Source organism: Cricetulus griseus (genome assembly GCF_003668045.3).
Source record: "Cricetulus griseus strain 17A/GY chromosome 1 unlocalized genomic scaffold, alternate assembly CriGri-PICRH-1.0 chr1_1, whole genome shotgun sequence".
Classification (NCBI taxonomy): domain Eukaryota; kingdom Metazoa; phylum Chordata; class Mammalia; order Rodentia; family Cricetidae; genus Cricetulus; species Cricetulus griseus.
Genome location: NW_023276807.1, coordinates 99,091,824 through 99,110,376, shown reverse-complemented (window position 1 = coordinate 99,110,376; position 18,553 = coordinate 99,091,824). Strand labels below are relative to the sequence as shown.

The 18,553-nt window shown below is 45.3% G+C and overlaps 1 protein-coding gene across 4 annotated transcripts in view; it reads right to left on the bottom strand.

The window, feature by feature from the left end:
• Window positions 1-2,050: 2,050 nt before the first annotated feature.
• Window positions 2,051-18,553, bottom strand: part of Urgcp (upregulator of cell proliferation) — a 47,552-nt gene continuing 31,049 nt past the window's right edge. For 2 of the 4 annotated variants that reach the window (XM_027388197.2, XM_027388196.2), the window contains 5 exons: window positions 14,313-14,339; window positions 13,860-13,930; window positions 10,057-10,107; window positions 9,785-9,823; window positions 2,051-5,355 (listed from right to left, as the gene is read on the bottom strand). In XM_027388197.2, the coding sequence (XP_027243998.1) occupies window positions 2,771-5,355; window positions 9,785-9,823; window positions 10,057-10,090 (2,658 nt within the window). In that variant the 5' untranslated portion in view covers window positions 10,091-10,107; window positions 13,860-13,930; window positions 14,313-14,339 and the 3' untranslated portion in view covers window positions 2,051-2,770. The remainder of the gene's footprint in view (window positions 5,356-9,784; window positions 9,824-10,056; window positions 10,108-13,859; window positions 13,931-14,312; window positions 14,340-18,553) is intronic. The other 2 variants (XM_027388198.2, XM_027388199.2) reach the window with 2 other exon arrangements.

Here is an 18,553-nt window from a genome sequence, read left to right as displayed (position 1 = left end):
GTCTCCAACTCACATAGATCTGCCTGCCTCTGCCTCCCAAGTGCTGGGATTAAAGGCGTGCGCCACCGCTGCCTGGCCTTGGCTTGACTCTCAACAGCCACAGAATTCTAACGTGTCCTGCTTTCAGGGGAGCCTCCACAACGTCTTCCTGGTCTGTTGTCCAGGTTTGACACATAAAGCAGATGGGTACTGATATGTGGAATAACTTCATTAATATTTATATTTTGTTTTGAGACAGTTCTGGAGCTCGATATGTAGACCAGACTGACCTTGAACTTACAGGGATCTACCTGCCTCTACCTCTTGAATGGTTGAGATATTTTAGGCAAGGTCTCACTATGTAGCTCAAGCTGGCCTTGAACTATCCTTTCCTGTTTCCCAAATGTTCAGAGTACGATACGTGTCACCACACCCTGTCCTATAATGTGTCCCTTTGAAACTCTGATGAAAGTTCTAAAATACAATCTCTCTGCATATATGTAAATATTAGAGATCCAGATTGAATTTTATTTCTGGGCTGTGGACAGACCTTATGTAGAAAACCTTGTATCTTCTTGGAGATGGGGGTCTTGCTATTTGGCCCAGACTGACCCTGAACTTTGGATCCTTGACTCTCAAGCACTGGCATCACAGCTATGCACAACCAATTCCAGCTGAAGAATCTTTTCCTAAACTGGAATGGATACTGTCTTCCTTGTCTCAGACTTTAGGAACAGTAGGAAGCCATCTTTAAGGATACTGGTTGAAATTCAACAATTCTTGAACTCCTCAGAGTGGGACTCTGAAGTGACTACCCTGGTTTTGTTCCTAGCATGTGTGCCTGTGATGTGTATGCATGGGAAGGTAGCATAGCATGTGTGGAGGTCGGCAAACAACTTTATGGAGTTCCAAGGATCGAATTCAAGTTGCCATGCTTTGCTGCAAGTGCTTGTATCCATCGAACTATCTCACAGGCCCCCTATACACAACAGCTCTAAGAGGGATTTCCTGTGCTTCAACTGGAACTTGGAACTAGGAATATGCTGTGTGAGCTTCCTGCAGTGCAGGAAGATGCCAGGGAAGCTTCTGTGGCTCTGGTAAGAAAAGTGGGGAGGGACATTTTTTGGATTTGTTTGATTATACTCTTGGCTGTCCTTGAATTCCCTCTGTAGACCAGGCTGGCCTCAAACACAGAGATCAACCTGTCTCTGCCTCTGCCTCATGAGTGCTAGGATTAAAAGTGCATATACCGCCATGCCCAGCAGGCAGAAGTGAAATTTTTAAAAAGGAAAAGAAAGGTCTGTGACTTCTAACTGAATCAGCACATTACGAGTCATTTTAATGCTCTAGGCAGATCAGAGTTTCTAGGTCTAAGAGTCAGATCCCCCTTCTCCTAACCTAGTCTAATAGGTTTGTGAAGCCAAGAGGTCATCCTGGGACACCCAGGGAGCCAGGCCAGAAGAAGAGTGAGAGTAGGGCCTTTCTTTGCTTTGAGAAAAGGTTCCAGATCAGAGGGTGGAAGAGTACGCTGAAACCAAGGGCACCTTTGTTGAACCTAGTAAAGGGACAAGACACAGGAGAGGCTCTCAGGCCGCTGCCTGACTTCTCTGAAGACAAGAAACATAGACCAAAGGAAACCCCAAAGCCTCGGCAGCAAGGAGAAGTTAAGCAGAAACCCATACTTGGAGTGGAGCTCTGAAACTTAATGAAGTGATGGCTGATTCCAGCTGAAGAATCTGCTGAGTAAGAGCTCACGCCCCTCACCAAGTGTCTGCCTCACACGGTGGCTACTTTGCTGTGTAGAGACACCAGAATGCCAGGAAGACTTTAGAATGCACAGCAGGTCCTCTCCACTCATGTTCTGCCATGCAGGGACTGCATGCAGTCTGGGGCTTCCTTCTGTCAACTACAAAGTGGGGTAGGGACTAAAGTGCTGAAGTTACTGTGACAGCATTGTTTCCCAGTCAACAGCCTGTTCCCAGAACTCTCCTCAGGCTGAGGCTGTTGTCCTAGGCACAAGGACAATGAAGGCACAGAGAGGCAAAACCTACACATTACTATCATTTGAGCATTCATTCAACTCATTAATTCAACAAACATTTATTAAGCGCCTATGTGTGCCAGGTCCTAGGGACCCAGAGCTGTAATGGTGCTTAGGTCCTGCCCTCAAGCAGCTCACAGTCTAGGGGCAGACAGTAAACACACAAGTGACAATGTGCCATGAAGTGTTGAGAAAGTATGACCAAGTGCTGGAGCACAAAAGGGTGACTGATGAACACTTCCTGGGAAAGGGTCAGAGAGTGCTTCATACACCAGTATATAAGCTCAGTGCCATGGCAGTGCCTTGCACTTCAGTGCCACATCACCAAAACCTTGAAGGGTGGCCCACAAAGGGCCTGTGAGCTGAATGGAAGCAAACCCTCTTTTGCTTCCTCGGAACAACCTGCAACATCCCTGTCTGCCAGCACCTGTGGTGACTAAGGGAGCTGTTCCCTAATTTCAGGGGCCAATGAAGGAACAGCTACCCAGAGGGCCAACTTCCAGGAGCCTTGACATGGGTTAGGAAGAGAGAACTCACTGCTTGTAACACCCCGTCCTGGGCCTCTGCCCTCAATATTTCTGAGCCAGTCTGAGACTGCTTCTTACCACTGTGACGAGGCCCTTAAGTCCTGTCTGTCACTAGCCTTCCTTCTCAGGTGCAGCAAGTACCAGCCAACCCTCAGGTGCCAGACACAGCCTTGCTGGCTGCTGTTACAACAGGCCACAGCAGGAGGCACCACCCTCAAAACATTCACAGCCTCCGCACCAGCTCAATGAGCTGCTGAATGTTTTTGTTTTGGTTGGACAAGCCATTCCTGATGTTTTCTAGCAGGCATCTCTTCAATTCAAAAATGGCCTCACTGTAGCCCAGGCTCACAGAGGCCATGGGTGGCGCTCCATGCCACAGGGCTGGGATGTGCCATACATGTTGCCTCTCTGCCAGGCCTGCCAGTGTCCGGAAGCTACCACCCTGCTTCTCCATGTGAGTAGCAGCCCTGCTCAGGTCGCTGGGCGGATCCAGGGGCTGTCTCCTGTCTCTCATCTTGGGACTGGGGACAGAGAGGTCATGAAGGTTCTGGTATACAAACTGATAGTTGGGCATGTGCCCCGTTTTTTCTAACCTTAGGAAAGCATGAAGAATAGCTGGTGGAATGTCCTTCATTTCAGCTAAACTGACCACAGTGACATTGCTTAACCCCATTAGCAGGGTGGCCAAGGAAGCCTCCTGTTCGAACCTGTCTCCAGCAGAGGCCAAGGCCCCACTGATCAAACCCCCAGAGTCTATCACCAGGATTTGGTCACAGCCTAGGTCCTGGCTGAAGCCCTCAGCTACAGGGAGGAGCTGCATGAAGGACCCCCGGGGACTACAGCTCCTCCCTGTGGCAAACCGCAGGCCAAACATGGTGTTAAGGAGTGTGGATTTCCCTGTGCCGGGCACCCCCAGAGCTGAAAGAACCACTAGTCGGGATCTCCTGTCTAGTCGCACATGCAGCTCCTTAAGAAGCCCAGTGACCCAGCGAACAGGGATGCTCAGGGTAGCCCCATCTACCAGCTCCAGTGGCAGCCCACCCAGCAGCAGTTCCACAGCCAGGCCTGGAAAGTGGGCAAAGCGCCTCTGGGCAGCAGATAGCCTCCCTGCCTCCACCAGGCAGCTCTCAGCCTCATAGAACTGCCCCATCTCCCGCAGGAAGTGCTCCACTCCCAGGGGCTCAGGCCAGAGTGGCTCATTCAAGTCTGAGGCCCCACCAAGTTTCGGTCTCAGGGTAAGAAGGGTCTCTGGAGGCTGTCTTGGCCGCGGAGGGCCTAGTCGAGCTAGTCCCCACTCCATCCACCTCAGGAAGTACTGCCTCTCACCCAGGGAGGGGCTGCTTATCCCCAGAATGAACTCCTGCACCCCTGAGGAGAGCTCTTGGCCATTCTGCTGCACCCGGAGCTCCAGGACCCGCCGCCTCAGCTCAGCCCGGTGCTTCTCCGGGGGGTCCGAAACCCACTGGAGCTGGCAAAACTCTCTTTCAACTTGGGCTGCCTTCCTTGCAGGGTCTCCCTGCAGCCTCAGCTCGTCTCTCTTGTAGGCATCCACATCCTTGATCTTTCTGATGATCTTCTCCATCCTGTCCTTGGCCTTCTGACACTCCTCCAAGTCCTCGTCAATTCTGAGGCCTAACTTCCTTGCCGCATGTGCCATGTCCTCCACGGACACCCTCCTGCAAGGAGAGCGTGCCACACTGCATATAATCGCTCGGATCCGCCTCACAAAGCTCTCACTGTCGGTGCTGCTGACCTTCACAAGGACATGAGAGTGGTCTATCTTCAACACAGGGATCAGCCTGTTCAGGAAGCGCAGGTTTGTGTTCCGTTTCCCCCGGTAGGGACTCAGGATGAAGTAGTACTTTGTGGTTGATTCCTTCATGGAGTACAGCAGTTTGTATTCCTTCTTACTGATGTTGTCAGTCAAAATAAACACAGCAGACGAGACTTCTGTCAAGAGCTTGAACTGCAGCCAGTGAGACCCAATGTCACCTCTCAAGTTCAGAAAGGCCACAGGTTCTGGGAAAACATCCAGGTCCTCCTTACCACTGGGGAAAAACCAGGAGATTTCTACTAACCCATCCGAAATCTCTCGAGGATTGGTGCCTAAATTGAGGTCCCGATGCCAGAAGCAGTCCCACTGCCGGCGAGCTGGGCTGAGGATGGCATTGAGCAGCTGGGACTTGGAGTTGCTGCTGACATCCATGCGCACGAAGGCAAAGGTGGGCAGTCTGGACAGGACCACACTGTCTTCTCGAAAGCTCCTGAGGCCCCGTGGGGGCTGGAAACAGCACGTCCGCATGACACCCCGCAGGGCCCAGAGCAGAAACGTGTGGTAGTGGTTTTCTGAGTCAGGCAACACAAGCGGAAGTGCAAACTGACAGAGGGACATCTTCAGCAGGACCTCCTGCTGCAGAAAGGTATCTGAAGACAGCAGGAGGGCACAGAGAAGGTCCAGGGGGTTCACGGGCGTGTCAGGCACAGGCAGCTCAGAGAAGGAGTAGATGTCATCAGTGGCGATGTCCTCGGCCGGGTCCCAGTAGATCATCTCCTCCTCCATCTGGCTCTCTTTCTCGGCAGGCCAGGCATCTGGAGGCATGTCCAGCACCATGGTGGTGTTCCTAGCTTCAGCATTAAGGGCCTGCAGCTTCCTGAGGAAATGCCAGGGAAGGTCTTTGGGAACCTGAGGAGCGCAGTTCTTCATGCTGTCAAAACTGATCTGCAGGGAGTCCTGGAGGGTGAGCTTCTGTACCTGGTATGTCTCCAGTCCCAACAAGGACAGCATTTCCTGAAGCCTGCTTCTCTCCACTGTAAGAAAAAAAAGAGAGAGAGAGAGAGAGACATAAATGTTTAGCCTTCATTCTCAAGGCCAAGGCAGAGCTGAAGAAAAGTCTGGCAGGGAGGGGAAAGAGAGAGCATTCCTCAGACTAGATGCAGGTCCAAGGGCCCAGGATATGCTGGGCTGACCTAAGGTCAAGTGCACCTCCTAACTAGAATGTATAAGACATTAACTGTAGGAAGGGAGATGGTTAAATGGACATACTGCTTCATTTCTCAGTACCCTCGGCAGGTAGCTCACACTCCTGGGATCCTGCAGCCTCTTCAGGCACTGACATTTACATACAATAGCCACACAGAGACAAACACTCAGACATGTAACTAAAACTCATCTACAGTCAGGCACAGCTATTCATGCCTTTAATTCCAGTTCTACGGAAGCAGAAGCAGGTAGCTCTCTTACAAATTCAAGGCTAGCCTGGTCTTCACAGAGCATTCCAGGGCAGCCAGGATCACACACTAAGATCCTATTTTGAGGGAGGCAAAAAACAGGGAAACTGAGGAGTTATATTTGAGAGTCCAGAGAGTTCATGTGAATGCAGTGGTTTTTAGTTTTTCTGGGTAACTGCAACATCTACCTCTGAGCTCAAGCATAAGCATTAGAATGAACAGCACGTTAGTTGGGTGCCAGACTCCACTTCTCAGCCCTCAAACTGGCCACAAGGTTATCTAACCCTCATGTTCCAGCCCAGTCAGGAATCTGGGGGGCACGGTGGAACATGCCTGGAACTCTACCACTCAAGAAGTTGAAACAGGAGGATTGATGCAAATTCAAGTCCAGCATGGGATACATAGCAAAAGCCTGCCTCAAAACCTGGAGGAAAAAATGTCACCAAGAAATTCCCATGACAGTACAACCATATTCACATTCTGGGTTGTCTGTAAGTTTTTTGTTGTTGTTTTTTTAAATCTTTGTTAATAACTAGATACTATTTTTTAAAGGAAAATAGCAACCATTGTTCAAGCACCCTTTTGCAAATCCAAGACCAGCAACGCAGGGCTCTGGTTTGTGTTGTGATTTGGGATTTTTGTGGTGCTGAAGATGGGGAGCCTTCTGCATGCCAGGCAAATGCTCTCTACATTGAAACTTTATTCATATATGAAGATATATAAGCATATATGTTTAATTTCTTATTCTTAAATTTTACTTATTCATTGATTTATTTGACAGGGTTTCTCTGTGGCTTTGGAGGCTGTCCTGGAACTAGCTCTTGTAGACCAGGCTGGTCTCCAACTCACAGAGATCCTCCTGCCTCTGCCTCCCTAGTGCTGGGATTAAAGGCGTGAGCCACCACCACCCGGCTTTATTCTTACATTTTAAAGTCTTATTTTTGTTTGTCCTGGGACAGGGTTGTTGCATGTAGCCCTGGCTCTCCTGGATCTCACTATGTAGCCTTAGCTACCCATAATCTATGTAGACAAGGATGGCCTCAAAATTATAGATGCATCTGAGCACTAGGATTAAAGATGTACACCACCACACCCAGTGAGTTCTTGATATTTTAAGACAGTCTCCTTATGTAGTTCATGCTAGTCTCAAAATTGTTAGGAGTGTATCTGTAAACTATCACTCTCTGTATAATTACTTGGGTTTTAGTGACTGCGATGGATATTCTTGGTTGTCAGCTTGACTACATCAGAAATGAACTAAAACCAAAAAATGGAGAGGACATACCTGAAAGAATATTTGCTTAATCTGAAGTGGGAGGATCTACTTCTAATCTGGATCTTGGAGGTGGTAAAACACACCTCCAATCTGGACCACTTCTGCTGAAAGCCATATGAGGGACATGGAAGAAGGAAGTTTTTGCTGTTTGACTGCTTGTTCTTATCCTGCTAATAAGTCCATTCCTTCACTTGCATTAGAGCCTACTTCTTCAGGATTCTGGCATATACTGAAGACCAGCTAAGACATACAGCCTCTTGGACTGACCAACTACTAGATTCTTTGGACCATCTATTCATAGGCAGCCACTGTTGGATTAGCTGGACCATAGCCTGTAAGCCATTCTACCAAATCTAAGTTCTGTTACTCTAGAGAACCCTGACTAACGCAGTGACAATGAAGCTTCTGGTGCTGACTGATGCCTGGTAGACACTGAATATTTTAGATATTCAAATGTCCCCTATATAATGCAAACTTTACAAGTTAACTGATGGTGGAGGTCCTTCTGTGTATATGTTTGTCTTATTGGTTGATAAATAAAGCACTGTTGGCCAATAGGGAAGCAAGTTAGGCAGGACTAAGAGTAGAGGAGGATTCAGTAAAGACAGTCATCACCATGTGATCCCGAGAAGTATGGACACATACCACCAGTGTCCTCGATAACACTTTATAAATATATAGATTTTTTTTTTTTTTTGGTTTTTCGAGACAGGATTTCTCTGTGTAGCTTTAGAGCCTATCCTGGCACTCACTCTGGTGACCAGGCTGGCCTCGAACTCACAGAGATGTGCCTGCCTCTGCCTCCCGAGTGCTGGGATTAAAGGCGTGTGCCACCAACGCCCAGCCGTATAAATATATAGATTAATAATTATGGTTGATACTTAAGACAGAGATAGCAGATAAGAAATCCTAGACATTGACCAGCAGCATTGTACCTAATAATAATCTGTGTGTTATTTTGGGTGCCCACATGTCAACGGTGCTCGGGAAGCTTGGCGTAAAGAGTTATCCTTACAGTTAACACTCATAAAAGTTATACCTGTACCCAGATCTTGGCCTGGCATCTTATCAATGTTCATAACCAACATAAGTGGTTCACTTCTTATTTATTTATTTAGCAGTGCTGAAATGGAATCCACATCCTAGGCAGTACTTCACCACTGAGCTATATCACTAGCTCTTTTTTCTTCTTCTTTCAAGAGGGGATGGGGGTGGGTAAGGGTGTTCCCCAGTCTCTTCTCAAACCTATGAACAGATTCAATCTTTCTGCCTCTACCTTGAACTACAGGCATACAACACCGAAAGTGTCCCATAGTGTTGGTTTTAGGGCTTAGAATTCTAAGCTTATTTGCAGACATGAGCTATATCAAGTGTCTAGGTGAGAGGAAAAACCTATAGGAGCCCTAGAACCGATTTTAGCCTGTGAATTCATTTTAAAAACAGAACAACTAGCCTGGTAATATGGTTCAGCAGGTAAACCACTTGCCTCCAAACCTAATACCCACATGGCAGAAGGAGAAAACAGATCCTCAAATTGTTATCTGACCTCTATACACCTGCACATGTACACACAAAAACATAAGTAAAAAACCTTAATTTAAAAAAAAAATTTATGTGTATGGGTGTTTCTCTCTCTCTCTCTCTCTCTCTCTCTCTCTCTCTCTGTGTCTGTGTGTGTGTGTGTGTGTGTGTGGTGGTGTGTGTGTGTGTGTGTCTGTGTCTGTGTGTGTCTGTGTGTTTGTGTCTGTGTGTTTGTGTCTGTGTGTGTGTGTTTGTGTGTGTGTTTGTGTGTGTGTGTTTGTGTGTGTGTGTGTATATGTGTATGTGTGTGTGTGTATGTGTGTGTGTTTGTGTGTATGTGTGTGTGTTTGTGTGTGTGTGTGTGTGTGTGTGTTTGTGTGTGTGTGTGTATGTGTATGTGTGTGTGTGTGTGCGCGCGCGCGAGCGCGCGTGCGTGCATGCAAGCCCATTACGTGCATGCAGTGCCCAAAAAGGCCAGAAAAGGACATTAGATCCTCTGGAACTGGAGTAGCATAGAGCTATTAACCACCAAAAGAGTGCTAGAAACCAAACTGAGGTCCTCTGCAATAGCACCAAGTACTCTTAACCACTGAGTTGTCTTTCCAGCCCCAAATAAATATAATTATAAAAATAAATTAAAAACAGAAAAAGTACACAGGAAGACTGCACTATGGCAGAAATTTTGCATAGCTACTACTCAGTTTTCTCTGTTATGCCCACATGAAGCCAGGGATACACAACCATTGCTACTTAAGTAGCATGATCACCAAAGCAACTTGGGAAAAACCACAAAAAATAATCTTATTTTACATATGTACCCATACCCAGCATTCGGTCCTTAGGAGACCATTCAGCAACTCTGGATCCAAAGTTGCCAATACACAAACGAAGCCATTGCTAGAGTTTCTAAATCTAGATAGCTGGGTATTAGAATCACTTCAGGAACTTGTTAAAAAATAAGATACATGGGGAAGCCTCCACTCACAAAGACAGTAACTCATGGTGGCTGTATTGATAAGTTACAGGAAGTAAGTTCCTGAGTGGTTTAGTTTTTAGCAGCATTACTAATAGTTTATAAAGAGGTGATAGACAAGAAGGGTCTAGAGTCAAACACCCAAGTGATTTGATATAGTCAAGTTTAAGAACTAGCCACCTGTAGGGTATCCTCCTCCAATAGAATGGAAAGCTGAAAAAGAAAGAGAAAATGTATACCTGTTGGGAAGTCATTGTCCTGAGCCTCGTTTGTACCATCTATGAGAAAAAGCAAAGGAAAATAAGGGGGATTAATCTAATAATGTGATAAGAATGTCAAATAGACTGACAAAAAGTAAATTAAGCCCTCTTTTTTTAAACCAAAATTGCAATTCCTTCAAATTTTAACAATATAAAAATATATAACACCATTAAGTCCTAGTTATTTTTCACTTTGCATTTATACCCTCGGCTTCCCCAACCCAGTTTGTCCTAAGTCCCATAGTTTCTACCTCCATAATGGAACCCGCAGTCATCTCCTTCCATTTCTCTCCATTCCAAATCTAGAAAAAAAGAAGTATACAGGCGTGTCACCTCATCAGCCAGTGAGAGCCTTTCTACAGAGAAGTCTGGACTGGCTTTTGTTGACTGTTGGTACTACAGGTTAAGGATTCCTGAAATACTCAGGACCTGAAGTGTCTCCAGGTTAGATTTTGAAATAAGCCCAGTTTAAACAAAAACAAAGACTGGAAAGATAGCTACAGCTCTAAAATATTTTATTTATCAACTTTATGATCCCCCCATAATTAACAGATAAACCTTTTTGTTTGCTTATTAGAGACAGGGTTTCACTACATATCTGGCTCTTCTGGAAGACCAGGCTGGCCTTGAACTCACAGAGATCTACATGCCTCTGCCTCCCAAGTGCTGGGATAAATATCACAATTTAAACTGTCTTTTTGATGATTTTTCTGGAGATGGATATAAGAGAGAGAAAATGGGGGGGGTGTGACTTTTGGAAGCAGGATGATTAGAGTGAAAATACAAAAGGGCTCAAGAACCAAAGCACAATATCCAGAAATTAAAAACATACTCAAAGTGAAAATACAATACTAGAAAGACATTTTCCCCAAAAAAGTCAAAATGTGGCGTGAAAAGAAAAAAATAACTACAGTAGAAAATAATAGCCAAGTATGAGGCTAGAGAGATGGCTCAAAGGTTAAGAGCACTTGATGCTCTTGCAGAGAGGACCTGGGTTCAATTCCCAGCACCTACAAGGTCGTCCATAACTGTCTGCAATCCCAGTTCCATGGATAAGATGGCCTCCTCTGGCCTCTGTGGGCACTGCACACATGTGGTATACATACATGCAGGCAAAACATACATATAATTTTGGTTTTTTTGTTGTTTTGAGGGTTTGGGGTTTCATTGTTGTTGTTTTTGAGACAGGGTCTCTATGTAGCTCTAGCTGTCCTAAAACTTGCTATGTAGGTAGGCAAGGTTGGCCTTGAGCTCACAGGGGTTTGCCTCTGCCTCCTGAGTGCTGGGATTACAATTGTGTACCACTATGCAAAGCTGATCATTTTTTTAGGAGGCTGGCATGATGACATGTCCATATCTTAGGAAGTTAAAGGATTACAGAGTTTCAGACCAACACACATAACTTAACAAAATATGTCTTAAAAAAGAGGCAAGGAATGGGTATGAATGTGACTGACTCAGTGACAGGCCCTATATATCAGGTCTTCATGGGCACCAGGGCAGAGTATGGCCCAGGCTCTACCGTGGAAATCACACCCTGTAAGAACTGTCCCAAGCCCAGGTGGAGGACTCAAAACTGAAAGCATTAAAGCAGTCTCACTGAAACCAAGTCATCTTTCCCTTCTGATTATCACAGCACCCAGCACATACTTGCTAGCTTTCCATTAAGATGTAGGATATTATGTGTTCATGAGGGGTCATTAGTGGCCATTCATGAATCGGGACTGCTCAGAACTGAGGTTCTTTGTGTCTCAATGTTTTAAACTGGAATGCCTGACACAGACATACTTTTGAAGACTCATTCCTGGTGACAGTTAGGTATTGAAAGATTATTGGTTTCTAACATTGAGCAGTGAATGCCAGTTGGCCTTGATGGCCAAGTACTGTACCCTCAGAAGGTTCTTTCCTTCTGTCGTCACTCATTAGTTGCAGAAGCTAAGATGGTAAGCGCGAAGGTGGAGACCATCCAACTTTGGAGGCTGCAAAGGCATTGGTTTTAGGTTTAGATGGAATTTTTTATTCCACAGCTAACAGGATCATGAGGTTTAAATTCAGTCTTGCAAATCATCGCTTGCCCTTGGCAAGTCAGGGGGAAGAAAAGAGCTGTTTCAGGCAGATGTTCTTTTGAAGTCATTAATTTACCATGTCTGCCGTCAGGATCAATAATTCTTACTGTCTCCTTTCATTCTTTCCCATAACTTCTTAGAAGGTGGGGGGGGGGGCGTAGATAAAGGGAGATCAGGATATTGGAAGGAGACCTGGACTTCGGGCCTGGGCTCTAGTCACAGCCTTGCCATTTGTAAGTTGGACGATCTTGAGGGAAGTCACTCTACTTTGAATCTCAGATGACTGAGGGTGTTACAGTGTGCCCTTTGCAGGATTGTTTTCATGAGTAGAGAAGATAAAAAAATTGAAAGGGTGGTGAAACATTTCAATAGGTATTTTATGGGTAGAGAAGTAAGTTGATTAAATTGGAGTATTTAAAAATAATTTCAGTGGGGCCTCTGGCAGTGGGTCAGTATTTATCCCTAGTACACGAATGGACTTTGGGAGCCCATTCCACATAGAGGGATACTCTCTCAGCCTCGGACCTGCTCCAAATGATATGAAAGACTTTGAAGATTCCCTATGGAAGGCCTCACCCTCCCTGGAGAGCAGAAAGGGGGTGGGATAGGGGATTGATGGGGGACAGGAGAGGAGGAGAAGATGGAACTGGGATTGACATGTAAAACAAGCTTGTTTCTGAATAAAAAAGGAAAAAATGATTTCAGAAAAAAAAGATGTAGGATATATGTTACTGAGCAATGAATGAATGTCTACCATGTGACACCTTGAGGCTATTAGCATTGGTTAGAATAAAGCTCATAGGTGGTCCCCCCATCTCACACCACACATAGATAAAGAGAGATCAGGATATTGGAAGGAGACCTGGACTTCGGGCCTGGGCTCTAGTCCCAGCCTTAACTTTAAATGGATAAACAATATAAATGTAAGAATTAAAAATCATGAAACTCAAAGCCAGATGGCGGTGGTGGTGCCTGCCTGTAATCCTAGCACTCGGTAGGAAAAGGCAGGTGGATAGCTGCGTTCAAGGCCAGCCTGGTCTACAGAGCAAATTCCTGAATGGTCAGGGTCACACAGAGAAACCCTGTCTCAACCTCCCCACCACCCAACCTCTGCCAAAAAATCATTAAACTCTTAGAAGACATGTGAGTAAGTCTTCATAATCTTTGACATCGTGCTGGATTCTTAGATGTAATACTAAAGACACAACTGACAAAAGCAAAAGATAAGTTTCAATATTATACTTCTAAGGAAGATATCCAAGTGAAAACAGACCGGCATGGTAGCCACACCTTTAGTTCCAGTACTCAGAAGCAAAAAGAAGGCAGATCTCTATGAGTCTGAACTAGTCCGGTCTATATAGTGAGTTCTAAGCCAGCCAGAGCTATTTAGTTAGAGCCTGTCTTTAAAAAAACAAAAACAACATCAAAAAAAAAAAAAAAAAAAAGGGCAAGCTGGGTGGTGGTGGTACACTCCTTTAATCCCAGCACTCAGGAGGTAGAAGCAGGAGCATCTCTGTGAATTCGAGGCCAGCCTAGTCTACAAAGTGAGTTCCAGGACAGCCAGGGCTACACAGTGAAACCCTGTCTCAAAAGTAAAAGCAGAGCTGGGAATGTAGCTCAATGATACAGTACTTTATACTTTGAGGACACACACACACACACACACACACACACACACACACACACACACACACACACAGTGGGCGCTAAACACAATGGGACAAAATAGTCACATATTATGTATGCATCTGTCTCTAGTAAAGGTCTAGTATTTGCACAACTTACGGCTTTATTACAAAGGAAACAATAATGCCAATAAAAAGTACACAAAGATTTGAACATCTTGGAATGAAATCTTTTTATAGAGAGAAAACAAGCCTTAAGCTTGTTTTAGGTCTACAATCCCAGCCCAGAAGAGTATAGACTCCAGAATCCCAATAGATAAAAGAAACCCCTCTATTTCAAAATGGGTCCAAGTCTGATATTACCTGCAATTGCCACGGATGTCTGGCTGTCTGAAGGTTTTACTTCTGGGGGCACTTCTCCCAGATCTGAATGCCTGAAAATTTTTCAGAAGAAAATTATCATCAAAATAATTTACTACCACTTTCACCTAATCAAATTGGCTGCATATAAAAGTCTCTTGGGCAGCTTTTAAAACCTACAAACTCGGGCCGTTGGAATGGCTAAGTTCCAAGAATACTGCTCTTCTACAGGACCTGAATTCAGTTCCCAGCACCCACACATACACATATACTTATAAGAATAAAATCTTTTAAAATTATAAATTCTGGGTACATCCCAGATCCATGAAATCAGACCCTCTGGGAGCTGCTCCCGGTCATGTCTGTGACTCCAATGTACAGCCCAAGGGAGACACACTAGCCTGGAAATACCACCATAGCTGCTGGCCACTCTGAAAGTCATAAAAACATACATACCCTTTGACCAGTAATTCCACTTCTATCCTAAGGGAAAAATGAAGACTTAGTTACAAAGACGTTGATGTGAGCTTGACATTCAATAGCAAATCTGTCAAAGTCCAGTGACAGGGAATTAACAGCTCTATTCTGCAAGCAGAACACAATATTCTCTGGGCTTCTTTTTGTGAGCAGAGCAATTTTAGATGAACTATTATGGAAAGACACTAAAGGCATGCAAATTAGTAGGGAATAAGTTAGAGAATAATGCAATATATGATTAAATTATGTACATTTAGAGAGAGATCTAGAAATATGTTCATCAAAAGCTAGGGGGCACAGAAGAAAAATGTCTATAGTGTAGAATTGTGTGTGGTAGCACACAACTATAACCCCAGCACTCAAGAGGCTGAGGCAGGAATATCTCAATTTCAAGGCTAGCCTGGTCAACACAGCAAGACCCTGTCTCAAACAAACCAACAGTGTAGACAAGAAGGAGTGACCTTGTTTGTTTTCATTTTGTGTATGTCCATTGCTGAGGTACAAATCCAGGGCCACCCACAAGTTAAATGCTCTACCACTAAACTATAACCCCCCGCAACCCAACACTACAGAGGCTAAGGTAGGAATTACAAGTTCCAGGCCCAAACAAAGCTACAAAGATAGACACTATATACAAAAATAAAATAAAATTTTAAAAATTATTTTAGGTGTATCATGTATCATAGAAACAACAAACATGAGCCAGAGAGATGGCTCCACAGGTAAAACCTGATACTTGAGTTCCAGCCTGACAACCCATAAGAAGCCAGCTGCAGGGCGCTACTATACCTCAGAATTCCTCTGGCAAGAGGTAATATATAAAGCACAGATGGGAGGGCCAGGCGTTGGTGGCGCACGCCTTTAATCCCAGCACTTGGGAGGCAGAGGCAGGTGGATCTCTGTGAGTTCAAGACCAACCTGGTCTACAAGAGCGAGTTCCAGGACAGCCTCCAAAGTCACAGAGAAACCCTGTCTTGAAAAACCAAAAAAAAAAAAAAAAAGCATAGGCCAGCCATGAGAGTGTCTGTACATGTGCACGCACGCACGCAAGCACGCAAGCACGCACGCACGCACGCACGCACGCCCATCCACATGAGCACACATGCACATATTGGACATGCACACATATACACATAAACACAAGTGCATATATGAATGCTCACACAATTTTTTTTTAATGAGAGCAAGCAGCAGGGTGGTGGTGATACACACCTTTAATCCCAGCACCCGGGGAAGGGAGGAATGGACACAGAAACAGGTGGATCTCTGCGTTTGAGGCCAGCCTGGTCTACAGAGTGAGTTCCAGGACAGTCAGAGCAACACAGAGATACCTAGAAGAAAAGAAAGAGAAAGGAAGGAAGGAGGGAAGGAGGGAGGGAGGAAGGGAGGAAGAGAAAAAAGAAAAGTGGAAACAAGCAAACCTGGGGGTGAAGATTCTGACTGAAGATGAACACACAAATACTGGGCAGAATTTACAAAACTTGCAAGGGTGCTGGGTTGAACTGTGACCTCTACATCCATACTCATGTGTGTGCACATGCCTATGTTTGTTTACACATGTCTATTTCCTAATTGTGTCCGCTGAAAGAGCCAGCAAGCAAAGACGGAGCAGAGAACTTGACCATGCCATCCTTTACCATCATGCTACACAAGAGAACTCAGAACTCCTTGGAGATGCTGGCTATCACCTTGACTGAGGAAAAGAAGAGGGACCCGAGCATCTAGATGTAGACAAAACAAAAACTCTGCAAAGTTTTGGGGATGTCTCTGGATTCATGCAGCTGCTCATGGGACTCCCATTGGCCAAAGCTGGAATAACGAGAGCATATGGTAACTAAAATGACAGGGCCAGAGAGATGGCTCAGTGACGAGGAGCACTGGTAGAGGACCTGAGTTCTACTCCCAGCACCCAGATGGGAGTTCACAACAATCCACAGCTCGACTTCCAGGGCCCTCTTCTAACAGCAAACAGGCAGATGGTGCACATAAAACACACATGCAGGAAAAGCACTCGTATGTACAACTACATCTAAAATAGGAAACACTAAAAACCAATCCACTTAATCCCAGCAAGCAAGAGGCAGAGGCAGTTGGATCTCTGTGAGTTCAGGGGGTTTCAAAGTGAGATCCTATCTCAAAACAAACAAGAAAAAAAAACATTGAAAAACAAATTAATTTGTCCATATAGGTAATAAATAGCTCAGGCACTCTTGTGTTCACAATAGAACGGTAAAGGCAGAGGAGTTTTGAAATTAACTGTGCCATTAAGTCCAGCAGTGTCGGGGCGGTGTACTCCTTTAGTCCCAGCTCTTGGGAGGCAGAGGCAGATGGATCTCTGTGAGTTCGAGGCCAGCCTGGTCTATGGAGTGAGTTCCAGGACAGCCAGGGCTGTTACAAAGAGAATGCCTGTCTTTAAAACAAACAAAAAAGAATAGCACCACCCTTGTTGAAATCATAGTAGAGTCAAGTCAAAGTGAATGGTCAACAGGGCTAATGAGGCTAAGCTGCTCACTCAGTCTTAGTGTCCCTAGGAAGCACAGGGAGGAAAAGCCAACAGTAATTATAACAGAGCTCAAGTGACACTTCCTAAGTTGATCCAAACTAATCTTAATAATTAAGTCAGGCCTTAGTGTGTACCACTGTGGCTTCCAAAGGAGGGACTAATACCCTCGCAGTGTTCTGTAAAGAAGACAAAAGCCAGGCCATGATAATAAAACTGAAAACAAACGACATGATGCTAGAGGGTAAGAGATAAAGTGCCTCGGATGTGCATGTCATAAGACAAAGGAAACTTCCCAGAAAACCAAACACAACAGCTGATCCTAGATTGTATCCTCAAGAAGAAACTCTGGGGTGAAATAAAAATGAAATATGGGTCCAATCAATGTGAACTATGTTGTTGGGTATCTTACTTCTTAGGAAAACAGTCCCTGAAAGGCTTAAGAAAAAAAGCACCAGGAAGAAGGCAACTGACTCCCTACAGACGGACGGAATGTACTTGGTACCTCGAAGTCCATTATGCTGAAAGCCTAAAGCCAATGTGATAATATTTGGAGCTGGGGTTTTGGAAGGTGATCAGAAAAGCTCTCATGAAGGCGGAGCATTGGTGGCGCACGCCTTTAATCCCAGCACTCAGGAGGCAGAGACAGGTGAATCTCTGTGAGTTCAAGGCCAGCCTGGTCTCCAGAGTGAGTGCCAGGATAGGCTCCAAAGCTACACAGAGAAACCCTGTCTCAAAAGACCAAAACCAAAACCAAAACAAAACAAAAGAAAAAGAAAAGCTCTCATGAATGGGATTCTTAAATTAGAAAAGAGGCCCTCAGCTAGAAGGAGAGTCTGGCTGGGGAGGTAGGTCAGTGGTAGAGCACTTGAATGGCACGGGCAAGGCCCTGCTGTGAGATCCTGCCCCTGAGGCAAAAAGGAATAGAGCAAAATGATGCTGTAAGTAGGTCATCAAAAGAGATGCTCAGCAGGCTAAGGTACCTGCTGCCAGGCCTGAAGACCTGAGTTCAACCACTTCAGTCTCCGTGATGGAAGGAGAGAACAAGTTGTTCCCTGACTTCCACATGCTTGCATGCACACAGGTGTACACACAGGTACACATGCACGTGTGCACACACATGCACACACACACACACACACACACACACACACACACACACACACACACACTAAATAACTAAAACATAAAGAAGTGTGTCTAGTTAAACACAGTTCCTCAGAATAGAAGCTGCAGGCCTGGCTCAGAGGTCCAAAGGCACTGCCAGAGGATCCCAGGCAGGGATAAACCAGACAGCAGGTTTATATAGCTCAGAACTTTGGTCCAGCCATGTTCCAAGGCTGGACACTTATTCCTAGGACATATATTCTGGCCAGTACTCAGGACAGATATTTGACTTCATCCCTTTCTGTTCCACACAAGAAAACAGTAAGCATGCAGCAGGCAAGGATGCTTGCAACCGTACTCATAGAAAAGTGTGTGTGTGTGTGTGTGTGTGTGTGTGTGTGTGTGTGTGTGTGTGTGTTGGCAAGTTCTGGGCTTCAATCTCATTGGCAAACCATGCCACAACTGAGAAGTGCAAACTATGGCTTGGGGGTCCATCACTGCTCCCGATATATCAGGTTTAACTGGAGGCAGAGCCAGGCTTGTGGCTAGTGCCTTTTAATCTACAGTTTCGCTAACACATGCCTTCTAACAGTTTAACAGACTGATTGTGTCA